At 38.9% G+C, this 14,985-nt stretch overlaps 1 protein-coding gene across 1 annotated transcript in view; it reads left to right on the top strand.

The window, feature by feature from the left end:
- Positions 1-14,773, top strand: part of LOC111145412 (solute carrier family 16 member 9) — a 49,320-nt gene extending 34,547 nt beyond the window's left edge. The window contains exons 4-6 of the mRNA XM_022500290.1: positions 10,546-10,641; positions 13,102-14,019; positions 14,446-14,773. Of these exons, the coding sequence (XP_022355998.1) occupies positions 10,546-10,641; positions 13,102-14,019; positions 14,446-14,624 (1,193 nt within the window). The 3' untranslated portion in view covers positions 14,625-14,773. The remainder of the gene's footprint in view (positions 1-10,545; positions 10,642-13,101; positions 14,020-14,445) is intronic.
- Positions 14,774-14,985: the final 212 nt, after the last annotated feature.

The following is a 14,985-nucleotide window of genomic DNA, read 5'->3' as shown; positions in this document are numbered from 1 at the left end:
AGTGAATCAAAATATTTGAAAGCATAAACATGTTTTATCAATGCACATTATGTTCTCTTGCAAGGCGCAAGAAGGTTTTTCATTTCAGCACTGCGCAAAAAAGGCAAGGGGCGGGAGCATGAGACTAACAGCACTTCTTACTGACTTAGGGAGTGGTCCCTTTCATATTGGCTGGTTCAGCAGGGCCCTGTTGAGTTGTTTGTGTTCCAAACATCCTGTGCTTCCAGGGCCCGTATCGCAAAGTTACCACAGAAGTAAAAAGTAGATTTTAAAACATATTATTATTATTATTATTACTATTACTGCTATTGTTATTATTAATAATTTTTTTAAAAGATAAGACAAGAGTGAAGAAAAACTGAATGGTGGGGATAAATGATGATGATCCTGGTTACGGGAGAGGAAAAACAGAGGGCTCGCGGCCTGCGAGGACATGTTTGGGGCAGCCGCCTTTGTGATGTATTATACTAATTGTATCCAATGTTCAACCTCATCAGATTATTCCTAGGGGCTGTTGGTAGGGAATTTGGAAAGATGATGCCAACTGCCGAAGGTTTTCTTAGTGTCTGAGAGAACCTAATTTTGTTGACGAGCGATATTCCTCTTTTTCACTTGGAACTGTTTCCTGAATAATACATAATAGAAATAAGAACAGCTAATATGCACGGAGTACTTCCTATGTGCCTGGCTCTGTGCTGAATTCTTTCTCTGACCTCAGTTAATCTTCATAAGAACTCACATTACAGAGAGGGAAAGTGAAGCTCAGAGAAGGGAAATTACTAACTGAAGCTATAGAACTAGGGAGATTTGGGGTTGAATCCACTCAGTTTGACGCCAGATACCAATCTCTTTCACATTTTTCTAACTATTTTTGGTGCTTTTCCAGTCCTTGAAGTCTATTTTAAATTTAACTACATACTCTAATACTGCTGAGACCTGAATTCCATGTTAGTTCTTTGAAAGGATGCAGTACATTTTTGGCGTTTTATATTTCCTGTAGTGTTTAATATAGTTTTGGACTGTGGGTACAAATACATTAGTCTCTTGTGTAAAATCTGAGAGTTCCACTGAATAATCATTTTGCTTTATTGTCTAAAGTCATAAAAATAAAAATGTAGGTATTTGTGTTTATGCATGAATATTGGATTGTTCTTTTTAGGATAAATCCCTTTTTACATAGAAAATTGAATGATGATGCCATTGATATGATTTGGGCATTTTCCCCAAACTCTGGACTCCACATTTAAATTTTCTTGGGATTTTCCTCCTCCACATGGTTTCAAGGTTAATCAAGGCATATGAAGTTGTTACGGACTCAAAAACTGATGATCAGTGAGTGATACCATAGCATTTGCATTACCTATAGATAAAAATAAATTTCGAAGAAGAAAAAATCTGTTTGCAATGTCTAAGAATTATATGCATTTCATTGTGTTGGAAGAATATCTAATGATACATAGAAAGAAAAAGACAGTATTTGCTAACTCCCATAACTAAATTTCAATTTCTCTAGCAATGGAGGGAGCTTTATCAACCTGTGAAGTTATTTTTGATTTGGCTTATGTTGTTGGAACCTTTTGAGAACTAACTGTGCCCCCCACTCCCACCTCCGTGAATCCATGATTTTCAATTAATTAGATAGGACTTGAGATTTGTCTTGTCTGGTGGTAACGTTATAGGGTTTTCATTTGGCCTTCTCCACTATGGTAACTTATACCCCATTGGCTAAGGAACAATGTAGAGGGTTATACCCATCACCATGAATGGGTGAGCCAATGAAATATCAGGAACTTGGATGGGTCCATGGACTCAGTGGATCCATTGTGGGCCAGACCCAGGCCATGATCCTAAGGCCATGTAAATGCTTGAGGCCCCTGGTTAACATTGCCAGCTCATGTTCTGTGTCCAACCATGGTCAAAAGGTATCCCACTTTCACTAGTGTACAATTACCTAAATAAGTGGCCATAGTTAACTTAGGGAAGCATTTACAGTACCATTACCTACATACTTATCATAGCATTTACTGTAATGTCTTTCCTCCTGGAATGCTGGTCTCTCTTCCACTTAATGATTCTGGGTCAGAAAACAGGCTCATGTCTGAAGACTCTGATTTGGCAATAGGTTCTGAATCCCTGAAACTAAGAAGCAATTGTCAGCTCTTGGAGAGAGTGCTGGGTTTAGGGTTAGGAGACTGAGATTCTGTGAGCCTGAGCAAGCTAAATGACAAATGACCGTCCCTTCATCTGTGAAGGCGGGCTGGGAAACCTACCTCACACAGGTTTTGTGAGGACTAAATAAAGTCAAGTGAAATATAAATACAAATAAAACAAATAAAAGAATTGGGTTGGATTTCAGTTAATAAAGAGATCGCTTCCACTGGTAATTATTGGGGCCCTGTGAACTACTCCTAGCCAGCAGATAATTAATCCTTAATGCCATGGTCAACATCTTTGTGTTTCTTTCTTTCCTTTTTTCATCGGTATGCTCATAATCCAGGGCTCATTGAATATTTCTGGGATAAATAAATGAGATAATATTGAATAATACTTCCATTGTATCATCACTTAGAATTTCCAGTTGAAAAGGAAGTGACAGGAAATTATTATGTTCTAAATGCATTTTCCTTTTTGTATTGAATTTCTTAGAAAAAATAAGAAAGATTCACTTTAAAGACTTTATTTATTTATTTGACAGACAGAGATCACAAGTAGGCAGAGAGGAAGGCAGAGAGAGACGGAGAAGCAGGCTCCCTGCTGAGCAGAGAGCCCGATGTGGGGATCGATCCCAGGACCCTGGGATCATGATCTGAGACAAAGGCAGAGGCTTTAACCCACCGAGCCACCCAGGTGCCCAGAAAGATTCACTTTAATGATAATAATTCATTGAGCACCAGTTCTATGCAGAATTGTATACTAAGCATTTTCATTTGCCTAGGATGAACTAGATGGTCTCTTAAGAGCGAGAGTATGGGGAGGGAAGGAGCCAACACCAAGAGGCAGTCTCTGGACTCCAATCATGTGGGTTAAACTTAACTTATTCACTTGCCAGCTGTGTGACTCCAGACAAGTTACTTAACTTCTCTTTTCTTATTTTTTTTTTAAAGATTTTATTTATTTGACACAGAGAGAGAGAGATCACAAGTAGCAGAGAGGCAGGTAGAGAGAGAGGGGGAAGCAGGCCCCCTGCTGAGCAGAGAGCCCAATGCGGGGCTCGATCCCAGGACCCTGAGATCATGACCTGCGCTGAAGGCAGAAGCTTACCCCAGGGTCCCCCTATTTTCTTATTTTTAAAACAATGTAATAATGACATCCACCTTCAGGTTTTGTGAATTGAGGATGTAATTCAAAAAATATTAGTTAGCATAACCGTTATTATTAGTTTTGTGATCTTGGAAAATTATTTAATCTCTCTGAGCTTTTCTTTTTATTTTTATTGAATGACTTCATGAAGCTATTGCACCTTTTCATGAGATAATGTATATAGAGGAGCACGAGGAGGTGTTTCATACATCCCTTCCCTTAAATTCCTTTCTGAACACTTAGTTCAAGACCACAGCAGCAGTTTTTTTGCTACTGAGGAAGCTTTTTGAATCAGCAATATTTGTATGACAGATTTAAGAAGATAGAAAAAGAAATTAAAGCTTTTTAGTATGTTTAATTATAATACACAATACCAAAAAAGATACTAAAGTGTATTAATGGGCATAATTCTGTTTTACCATTTAACTGATGTTTTAAAAAGTATCATCTTGTTCAGCTTTTCTTTTTTTTTTTTTTTTAAAGATTTTATTTATTTATTTGACAGAGAGAGACAGTGAGAGAGGAAATACAAGCAAGGAAGCAGACTCTCCGCTGAGCAGGGAGCCTGATGCAAGGCTCGATCCCAGGACCCTGGGATTAGGACCTGAGCCAAAGGCAGATGCTTAACAACTGAGCCTCCCAGGTGCCCCAGTTTTTAATAGCTACCATAGAATGACCATTTCCCCTTTTTCAAGTGACTGCAAGCCACACTGCCAAACCTGGGAATTCAGGCTTCTATTTTCTCAATTACTTTATTAAATCAGGAAAAATGAAGTTGGGTGCAGGGTGGGGGTTGGGGGGTGGGAAATATGTGCTGAATGAGTTGTTCAAGTGTCTCCCCAATAATTTCTTTTGGCTTTTCTGAGTTGTTCAAGTGTCTCCCCAATAATTTATTTTGGCTTTTCTGAAAAGCACAACTCAAAATCAATGTCTTCTGTCTCTTTTCTTCAGAGTATATTGTTATTTAGCTACCTTGGTAGTGTTTTCTTACTATTCCTTCTCAGTTTTTGGAAAAATTCAATTTTCTCCTCCTGTGTGTTCATGGTAATATCTGTGTATGTCCTGAATCTGCTCAGGTTATTGAGATTGAGGAGGGAAAAGACCACGTTTGCTCAGTTATGGCAAATGTAATGAAGGTCATTTCCTGAGGTTCATTTTAGCCATTAGAGTTTTAATAAGTCATTTTGTTTTGTTTTATTTTTAATGGTTATATCATTAATGATGTTCTTTTTTGTCTCACGGATGCTTAGTTGTAATAAGGAACTGTGATTTTCTGATTAGTTTGAGGCTGTTATTGATATAATGCCATAACACTCAGTGAAAAGTGAAAACATATTATCAATACAATGGTTTATTTTTTAGTACTTATTATATTCCAGGCACAGATACTAAATATTTTACATTTTTTATGTCTCCTAACCTTTACAGCTATCTTGTGGAGATTGTTTTAAAAATAAAGACACTAAGAATTAGAGATTAAGGAAACTCTCAAGTCCTCAAGTCGCCCAGCCAGCAAAGTTAGAGCTGGGATTGGAATCCAAGCCTACCTGATTGCCAAGCCTGTGCTCATAACTAGTCAATGTCATGTTAAGGGTACTCATGCTAAGCTACAAAAATCAGAGCCGGTTTATTAAAAATGCTAGCCAACCGCTTGCACTTTTAAGCTCTCCATGCAGATGTTTAAAGCTAGTAGCATAAAAGTACCTGCATTGGGGGCACCTGGGTGGTTCAGTGGGTTAAGCCTCTGCCTTCGGCTCAGGTCATGATCTCAGGGTCCTGGGATCGAGCCCCGCATCGGACTCTCTGCTTGGCGGGGAGCCTGCTTCCTCTCCCCACCCCACCTGCTGCTCTGCCTACTTGGGATCTCTCTCTCTGTCAAATAAATAAATAAAATATTTTTTAAAGAAGGGGCTGCACTTGGATATGCTAAATTTATTTATCTTTTTTGGTGCTTTAAGTTACCTTCCCATAGTTTCATTTCTAGAAGTAGATTTTTCTGGAATACTATATGCAATTGCCTGTCCTAACCTTTGGTCAGGATAATAAATCGTCTTGGCTCAGCTATTCCAAGAGGTGGTTCAAATACTTGCTTTAAAACATACAGAAGGGGAATTCTCCCCAAATAAGTGAGACAAGTCCCTACACTACAGTGACCACTATCCTGGTTTGCCCAGGACTATTGGGTTTTCCAGGATATGAGACTTCTAGTAGCCAAACAGGGAATGTCCTGGGCACTGACCCTTCCCCTGACCACACAGTGTCAGATTCTGTAGCTTCACCCATGTTGTTTTTTAAGATTGCCATGTTAAAGTGCACTGTTACTAAAATGTTTCCTTCTCATTAAAGTAATACTGCAGGGAAAAGTTTTCATATATAAATGTAGGGGTTTGATAGATATCCACTCAGTTACATGCAAAAATATGTATATAATGGCAGGATATTTAAAACAAATTCATGGACATTTTCAAAAATACATATATGATTTCAGATGTTCTATTGCCTGTCTTCCTAAAATAGATGAGACTTCCACTTTGCATGCTTTCATTCACATATTAGTTCTTTAGAGATGCTTGCTTTACTTATTCTAAATTTGAAGCGTTTTATAATATCAGAGGGTTTTTTTTTTATATCAGAGTGTTTTACTTCAGTTATATTTTCTCCTCATAGCTCTCTTATTAGTTTAATTGATGTAGGTGGGTTTTTTTTTTTTTTTAGTTTATATGTAAGGATTGAGAAAAATGAGAAAATGAGGAAGTTTAGTGTGATTTGCCCAAAGCATCATCATCCTTTAATGCATAGAAGTAGCAAATTAGTTGTATCTTTTTTCAAACCATATAATTCTAATTCTGTCTTTCTAATGAGGCTTTCCTAATGAATTAATTAATGTAAAAGAAAAACTCTTTAATATTTTTTAAGCTAAGATTTAGTTTCTGGCTAAAATAAAAAGTAAAAAAAAATCAGCATCATTGAAATGGGGAACAGATATAAAGAAATTATTTAAAAAATACATATGGTGTGCCTGGGTGGCTCAGTGGGTTAAGCTTCTGCCTTCGGCTCAGGTCATGGTCCCAGGGTGAAGACTCTCTGCCTGCCTTTCTGCCTACTTGTGAACTCTATCAAATAAATAAATAAAATCTTAAAAAAAATAAAAATAAAATAAAAAATACATATAATACACACGTACATACATATAGAGTGATTGTGTTTGTTATATGTATAGAGACACAGACAAGAAGAGAAAAATTTAAGAGCTCAAATGAGATTTATGGGGAAAGGTAGTAGACTAACTTCTATGGGGAGTTCATTCAACAGATTTTATTTAATTTATATATATAGATTTTTAAGATTTATTTATTTATTTGACAGAGAGAGAGGAGAGAGAGAGAGAGATCACAAGTAGGCAAGCAGAGAGAGAGGGGGAAGCAGACTCCCCGCTGAGCAGAGAGCCCGATGTGGGGCTCGATCACAGGACACTGAGATCATGACCTGAGCTGAAGGCAGAGGCTTAACCCACTGAGCCACCCAGATGCCCCCATTCATCAGATTTTAGAAATACTCTGTGCCGGGCTTGGACCTGGAACCAAGATACTTGGATGAATAAGACACAGCCTACCATCAGATAGCCCATTGTCTAGTTGGGGGGATAAACTTATAGTTTTGCCACTTGTGGATGAAACCAATATTCCGTGCCGGTGTCGTATGTACCTATAGGGGAGGGGGTGCTGAAGCAGACTTCATGCAGGAGTTTAAGTGTGAGCTGGGTGTGTGGAAAGACAAGTAGGATGCGGTCAGGTGGGCATGGGTTTCGAAGGGGAGTGGGGGGTGGTGGAAGGAGGAAGCTACAGGAGTGCAAATGCTCAGAGGTGTGATAGAGGGTGGATAAGAGTGTTCTTACAGATACTTGTTTAAGGACTACAGAAGTCATGTGGATAGGAGCAAGCACCTCAAAGCCTGGTATGCACCAAAGGACGACAAAATGTTTTTATACAGACTTGACTGTAGGAGTGTGACGTAATGATAATTGTATAACAGCAGCTTTGAAGACAGATTGTTGGAAAAAGAAAAAAAAAAAAGAAGACAGATTGGTGGAAAAAGTACTGGATGTTTGAGATAGTGATGAGGAAGCCAGGATTCAGCTCAGAAAAGATGAGGAGGTGAATGGAGGCAGTGGCGGGGCCCAGAGGAAGGCTGATAACTTAGGTAGTGAGTATGATAAAGAGCACGGGTCTGGTTTGATGGGAGGAGATGAGGGAAAAGAGGCCTCGGAAGTTGTGATCTTGCCCAGAGGTGTGTGAAATGGAACATAAGGTGTGGAAAGGAAATGTCAGAACATGTAAGTACATTTTGTTTTTACCTACTTAAGTAAAGGGAAATGATAATATTTCAGTAATGTTCGTGCTTTGAATTGCTAATATAGGTATTTAGTTTAAAAATTATACTGCAGGCGGATGCCTAAGATAGTCTTCACTCATTCTAGTCTTATTCTTTTTGTTGGACCCCATGGAGCTTTTGAAATTATACTTGTAGATATTTATTCTGTTAAAATTAACTGTATTAAAAGCTGAGGAATTTGAAATATGTGGTTAGTAATTCATTTAAAGAGAATAACAAATCCAGTACATGATAACATAAATAATGTAATTATTATGAAAAAATACCCCTATTTTCTCAAAAGAAAGACAGAATTTAGTGAAAAGAGCTGCATTATTTTGTAGTTTTGCAAATCTCTTTTTAATGTTTGGCTTCTTAGAAGACTTCTGGATTCTCATATCGGCTCTATACATAATCTGTTGCAATCTGTTTTTTTGATTGAAGTGTATGAAGTAAATCTAGTCACATACAAAGATGTACGTAGAAAAGGGAGGATTTTTTAATAGCCTTTTCAGGTAATTATAGATATTCTTCTTTGGTACTATATCAAAACTTGATGAGGGATGGTTTTTCAACGTTAATTGTAATGTGGAACCTGGTACCACATCAACATACTTTTCATACTCTGTTATATTAAGCCCAATTATTTATTCTGCATTTTTCTTTTTCTTTTTTTCATTTCTTCAGTGATTCATCACTTACGCAACACCCAGTGCTCATCACAAGTGCCCTCCTTAATAATCACCCATTAGCCCATCCTGCACCCACATCCTTCCATCAACCCTCAGTTTTTTCTCCAGAGTTAAGAGTCTCTTATGGCTTGTTTTCCTCTCTGCATTTTTTCTTTTACCCCTTCCCATATGTTCATCTGTTTACTTTCTTGAATTCCACATATGAGAGGGATCATATGGTATTTGTCTTTCTCTGACTGACTTATTTCACTTAGCAGAATACTCTGTAGCTCCATCTACATCGTTGCAAATGACATGTTCTGCACTTTTTAAACAATTTTATTTTAGATTTTATTTATTTATGTGACAGACAGAGATCACAAGTAGGCTGAGAGGTAGGCAGAGAGAGAGAGAAGGGGAAGAAGGCTCCCCACCAAGCAGAGAGCCCCATTTGGGGCTCGATCTCAGAACTCTGGGATCATGACCTGAGCCGAAGGCAGAGGCTTTAACCCACTGAGCCACCCAGGTGCCCTATCATACTACCTTTTTGAAAAGTTTAAGGAGAAAGCATTTCAAATTTCTGCGACATTAAAAAAAAAAGTGAAATAAACTTAACTGAAACCCATGGCTGTGACATAATTTTTAAAAACGGCTTTTTTTGTTTCAGGCTAAAAGTTTAAAAGTTGCTGCTTCAACTTTTCTGACATTGACATTTAGCAATCAGAAATGTCTTTTTTTCCCCTTGTCTCTAATGCCTAACATTTGACAGAGCCCTAACAAGCAAATCACAGAAAAGTAAATTCATTCGCCCTCCCTAGGCTTTCTGACATATAGTTTCAGTTAAGGGTGATATTTTTTGGTTTTGAAATTGGTTGTCTGGAATCAGTTTTATTTCATATCGCAAAGTGTCCCATATACACGTAGTAACTGTGTAAATCAATCCAACTCATGTTTTAGTTGATATTTTTCCCCTTAAATCATATAAAAAGGGCACTTTGTTATAAAAAGTTTACTTAAAGTGTAATTGTTTTAGTTTATCTCATTTCTTTAAGAAGACTTTTTATGGAATCCCAGACGATCCTCAAGGTCTTAGATTGTTTAAAGTCTTAATTTCCTAAAACATAGAGTATATTTGCAAAGCCCATGTATTCTTTCTAATCATAGTTTAGGTACCAATTAAAAGTACTGAAAATGATCTAACTCATTAAATGGGCAATGGTTAAAATCCAGTTTTTAAACTATGGCTTATGTGTTTTTTATAGAATGATCCCCAAGAGCAGATAATGTTGTGGAAGAAAGGCAAAAAGTCATAAGTTAGAAGCCAGAGGAAAATTTTATGAAAGACAAACTGGGTTTATCAGGTGCTAAATAGGGAAGAAAAGATGAAGTTAATAAATAAAAGCCTTGGAGAAGATCTAGAGATAAGTATTGTCCTTTGATCTCAAGAAAGGGAAATTTGGTAAGGTATTTTCTTTTTAATTATAAAAGAATTTCAAATCTACAGAAAAGTAGAGAATCATATAGCAACTGTATGCTCCACTTAAATTTGACAGTTGTTAATATTTTATTTTATTTGCTTCCTTTTTTTTTTCAAAGATATCTTAAACTAAAGACATTTTACTCCTAAATAAGGTAGTTTGCATCTCTGAAAGGAAAAAACTCACACAACTGTGTTGGGATGATCTGAGAACCCCAGAGGACCTGCAGGGGGGCCTTTGTTTTGTAGACTGGGGTGTGCAAATTATAGCCCTCCTAAAATAGCTTGGACCAGTGAAGGGAAATTTCTTAAATTGTTTAGAGCTCTTTGAGGAGGAAGGGATGCTGAGCTCAGGGCGAGGACTTGGAAGAGAGATAGAAGGGGCATGTTGGATAAAATTTTATTATTTGGTAATGTAACCATTTTCTCTCTCTGCCCATAATGTCTTGATTTAAATTTGCATTATTCATTCATGCTTTAGCAATTGGACTTTTTATTTATTTTTTTAATTTGAACCCAACCTTACGATGGGTGTGGAGTGAGAACTGAGCCTACCCAAATATATTCATTAAGTGTAAAGGATCTGGGAGTCCATGCTCCGAAGAGTTTTAGCCAGTCACAAACAGAACAACCTACAGGACATACTTAATTACTCTTCTCGGTTTTTGTTTTTTCATTGAAGAACCGTAGTCCATCTGAATTTATGCAATGTCTTCTTATGTTTAGGACTCGGATGTGGATTATTATACACGGCAACAGTGACCATTACATGCCAGTATTTTGACAGCCATCGAGGCCTTGCCCTTGGCCTGATTTCAACAGGTACGTTTTCAAAATAAATATAGCATTATCACCATCCATCCTTCTAATCAAAGTCAAAAGTTACCAAACACAGATGTTTAACCAGCCCCTTCCCAGCTCCCCCTTAGGGAGCACCATTTTTTAACTCTAGTCCAAGAAGGAAATGTTATTTTCAACTGTAAATAAGTGTACAGCTTCCAGAAAATCCTAGGATACATATACAAAAATCTGGGGAACTTGATGACCAATATAATGAAGGAAAGAAAAGCTGATGGGCTTAGTCAACTGAGAGACACAAGCTGGTGAGAGCTTTACTCAGAGAAGCAGAGAGCACTTAGGTGAGGCCCCTTCTGTCTGAGAGGGGTAGGAGAATTGCCAGGAAAAGTGGAGACCCCCGGGCTCTGTCAGGAAGCCTGATGCCGCCATCTTGCCATCTCCACTTACTGCAGAGTGTACAGTTTTTTCAAGAGTTCTGATTAATGAGTGCATCTCCCTGGCCATGTGCATATCCTCAGGACAGGCTGTTGACTCTTGTTCTTTAATAATCAAGAGATAATCACTGGGGGGCAGGGGGGGGATGTAAATATAACAGCCTTCCGGAGTTCCTCTGATGCTTTAAAGTCATGTTGTACTTTTCAGATGGACTTTTTCCTACAGTGTTTAGGGAACTTACCAAATTTTCTGTGGCCAAAAACTTTATGAGTCTGCTTTGGAGACAGAGCTGCCAAGTTTGGTAAAAGTTGTACATTTACATATGCTACTTATTCGCTAATGAGCACGTAGTCCTGGAAGGTCACATTTCCAGAGAAACCGAGTAAGTTCAATGATCTTTCTGGCAACAGAATCCAAACGAATGTTTTATTCCTGAGGCTAACCTAGTGGCAACAAAGTGATTCCAGATTGAATTAAATGGAGCGGGATATTTACTGAAGGTGGTTAAAGGAAGCATTGCCAGGTGAGAAATGTGAATCATGGTCTGAGAGGAGACAGGGCCAGAGTCTGAGGACACAGTTAAGGTTAAGGCACAACTGGGAGAAGAAATAGCAAAAACAGAAGACGGAGAACCCAAAGCAGTTGGAATGCAGTTCAAAGAACCTTACAGGCTGTTGCACAGGGGTGGGAGGGAGTGTGAGGGCAGGCATGAGCCTGAAGGACAATAGGGCTTATCTGCTGTCTGTTTTTGTAGGGGCATTAGAGTGTAGCAACGAGCACAGACCCCGGACCCAGACCACCCGGTTTTGAATCCTGCCTGTGTCATTCATTTGCTGTCTGGTGACAGACAAGTTATCTAACCATTCTGTCCAGTTAACTGTTGAGTTAAGCTCAGTTTTCTGAACTGTAAAATGGGAATAATAGTACTCATCACATCAAGTTATTGGGAATATTAAAGGAGCATCCGTGTAAGATACACAGCAAGGGCTCTAACGCATGGAGTCTTATAATTATGACCTAGGTTTCCCTTAATGTCCAAATTTATGTGTGCCGACCATGGCAGAAATTATATGCTGTATGTTCTCACTCAGTCTAGAATGGAAGGCCTAAGGGCTTGGGCCATGGAACACTGAAGTAAAAGTGGATCAACTCTGGACACCTAAATTGGCAGAATTAAGGAGTTTTTAGTTTCAAGTCACAGGGAGCTCAGTGAGACAAAATTAGGGAGAAATCATGGATCTACTTAGTGTGATAACAAGTCCCATGGACTAAAACACAAATGTATTTCTCTATTCTGGAGGCTGGAAATCTGACATCAGGATACCAGCATGGTGGGGTTCTGGTGACAGACCTCTTCCAGGCTGCAGAGTGCCATTTTCTTGCTGTTTCTCCACATGGTGGAAGGGGAGGTGGTCTCTCAGAGGTCTCTTTGCTGTGGGTGCTAATCCCGCTCATGAGTGCTCCATGGGTTCATGACCTCATCACCTCCCAAAGGCCCCACTTCCTAATACCACCATGTTGGAGGTTAGGATTTCAACATATGAACTGGGGTGGGGACAAGGACATTCAACCTACAGCATCCACATGCAGTGAAAGAGGACAAGCAAAGCAGAAATCACAGCAGAAGTTTTTAAACATCGAAAAGAAACCAAAAATAAAAGTATGTGAAATATTGTGACCTCATCAACAAAAAGGAACATGGTGTGCATGAAACAAATATTTGAGGGAAGCGATCTTGTCCCGTGGTGCACAGGGGTTCGTAACGAATGTCCACAGTCCAGAGCTGGTCTTCTGCCTCTTTTTGGAGAGCTCATGGGCGAAGAATGATTTTTACATTTTTTTGGTTAATAAAAAAATCAGAATAAGGATATTTCAGGGCATGTGAAAATTATGTGCAATTAAAATTTCAGTGTCCATAGATAAAGGTTTATTGGAATATAACCGTGCTTCTCCCTTTACTACTCTTATTTGGCCAGTATTAATAATGGTTGTTCTGAGAGTCTCAAATTGTAAGAGATTAAGACTGAATAGCTCCCATTTCCTTTTTAGGTTCAAGTGTCGGACTTTTTATATATGCTGCTCTGCAGAGGTTGCTGATTGAGTTCTATGGGCTGGATGGATGCCTGCTGATTGTGGGTGCCTTAGCTTTAAATATATTAGCCTGCGGCAGCCTGATGAGACCCCTCCAGTCCTCTGATTGCCCTTTGCCTGAAAAAACAGCTCTGGAAAGTGTACCAGATCAATACTCCATTTACAGCGAGAAAGAAAAGGACCTGGAAGAAAACACAAACATTCCTGGAAGGAGCTACGGTGCTGAGGAAACTTGCAAGAGCGCCTTAGCCAGTGGTGGCCAGAAGCAGGAGAGCCTACTTCATAAAAACCCAACAACAGGGGCGCATACAAAAGAGGCCGAGTCGTACAAAAAGAAAGTTGCAGAACAGACATACTTTTGCAAACAGCTTGCCAAGAGGAAGTGGCAATTATATAAAAACTACTGCGGAGAAACTGTGGCTCTTTTTAAAAACAAAGTATTTTCAGCGCTCTTCATTGCTATCTTTCTTTTTGACATCGGAGGATTCCCACCTTCATTGCTTATGGAAGATGTGGCAAGAAGTTCAAATGTGAAAGAAGAAGAGCTTATTATGCCTCTTATTTCCATTATTGGCATTATGACAGCAGTGGGTAAACTCCTCTTGGGGATACTAGCTGACTTCAAGTGGATTAATACCTTATATCTTTACGTAGCTACCTTAATAAGCATGGGCCTGGCCTTGTGTGCAATTCCATTTGCCAAAAGTTATGTCACATTGGCAATACTTTCTGGGATTCTAGGGTTTCTGACTGGTAATTGGTCCATCTTCCCATATGTGACCACAAAGACTGTGGGAATTGAAAAATTAGCCCATGCCTATGGGATATTAATGTTCTTTGCTGGACTCGGAAATAGCCTTGGACCACCAATTGTTGGTAAGATATTTCTTAAAGTCAACCTGTTTCACTGCTCTTCTTTGTAATATCCCTGGATATAGAAATCCAGATTGTAAGAGTAGCACAGATTAGCACAAAATAAACCTGCATAGTTGTCTCATGGTAATGATTTATTCATCATCACTTTGATAAAGTTGAAAAGGTCAGCATACTTGCTCAGGGATTTGCGTTCCTTTTTTTTATTTGGGAGAAACTCAACATACCTGTTTATCCTTGTCCAAAGTTTTCGGGAGGTTCTTCTCTGCTAACTCCTAATAGTCCATTAGAAAGTACATGGGGTACTATGTAACCTGGTCCTTACCGCGTAGCTAAGACTGTAGCTAAGACTGATGAAATTAGTGGAGGAAGAGGCTTCCTCTTCATACGCTTTCTATCCAATTCACTTTTTTCTTACTCTCTTTTCAGGTTGGTTTTATGACTGGACCCAGACCTATGACACTGCATTTTATTTCAGTGGCTTCTGCGTCCTGCTGGGAGGCTGCGTCCTGCTGCTGGCCGCCCTGCCCTCCTGGGACACGTTCAACAAACTGTTGCCCAAGCCGGCTCCAACAACCTTTCTGTACAAAGTTACCTCTAATGTTTAGAGGAATGCTGGAAGGCACTACAGACTTTTCTCATAGCAAGATTTCACTGTGGCTGACTCTGAATGAAAAAAAAAAAATTTTTTTTTTAACAAATCCCGTTCTCTATGTACTGTATATGTAGCTTCTATCTCTTGTATATATTTTTTCCCTTTTTTTCTTTTTGCAAGAAGTGGGACTATTCTGTTTTACTATGACTCATGGATTCTTGATGTTGTAAAAATTTGGGCCTGCCTCGGAAGGCTTTCTCTGCGTAAAGAAATATAGTTTCTCTGTAGGCTACATTAGTTCCCCTGCAAGGAATCCAGAGGGGGCTCTTCTGTTTTAAACCTGATGCAGGCAGCGTGATGAGATCTATGTGAAG

This window comes from Enhydra lutris, unplaced genomic scaffold, assembly GCF_002288905.1.
Source record: "Enhydra lutris kenyoni isolate GAN:26980312 unplaced genomic scaffold, ASM228890v2 scaffoldscaffold12, whole genome shotgun sequence".
Classification (NCBI taxonomy): Eukaryota; Metazoa; Chordata; class Mammalia; order Carnivora; family Mustelidae; genus Enhydra; species Enhydra lutris.
This window is presented reverse-complemented; position numbering and strand designations above follow the sequence as displayed.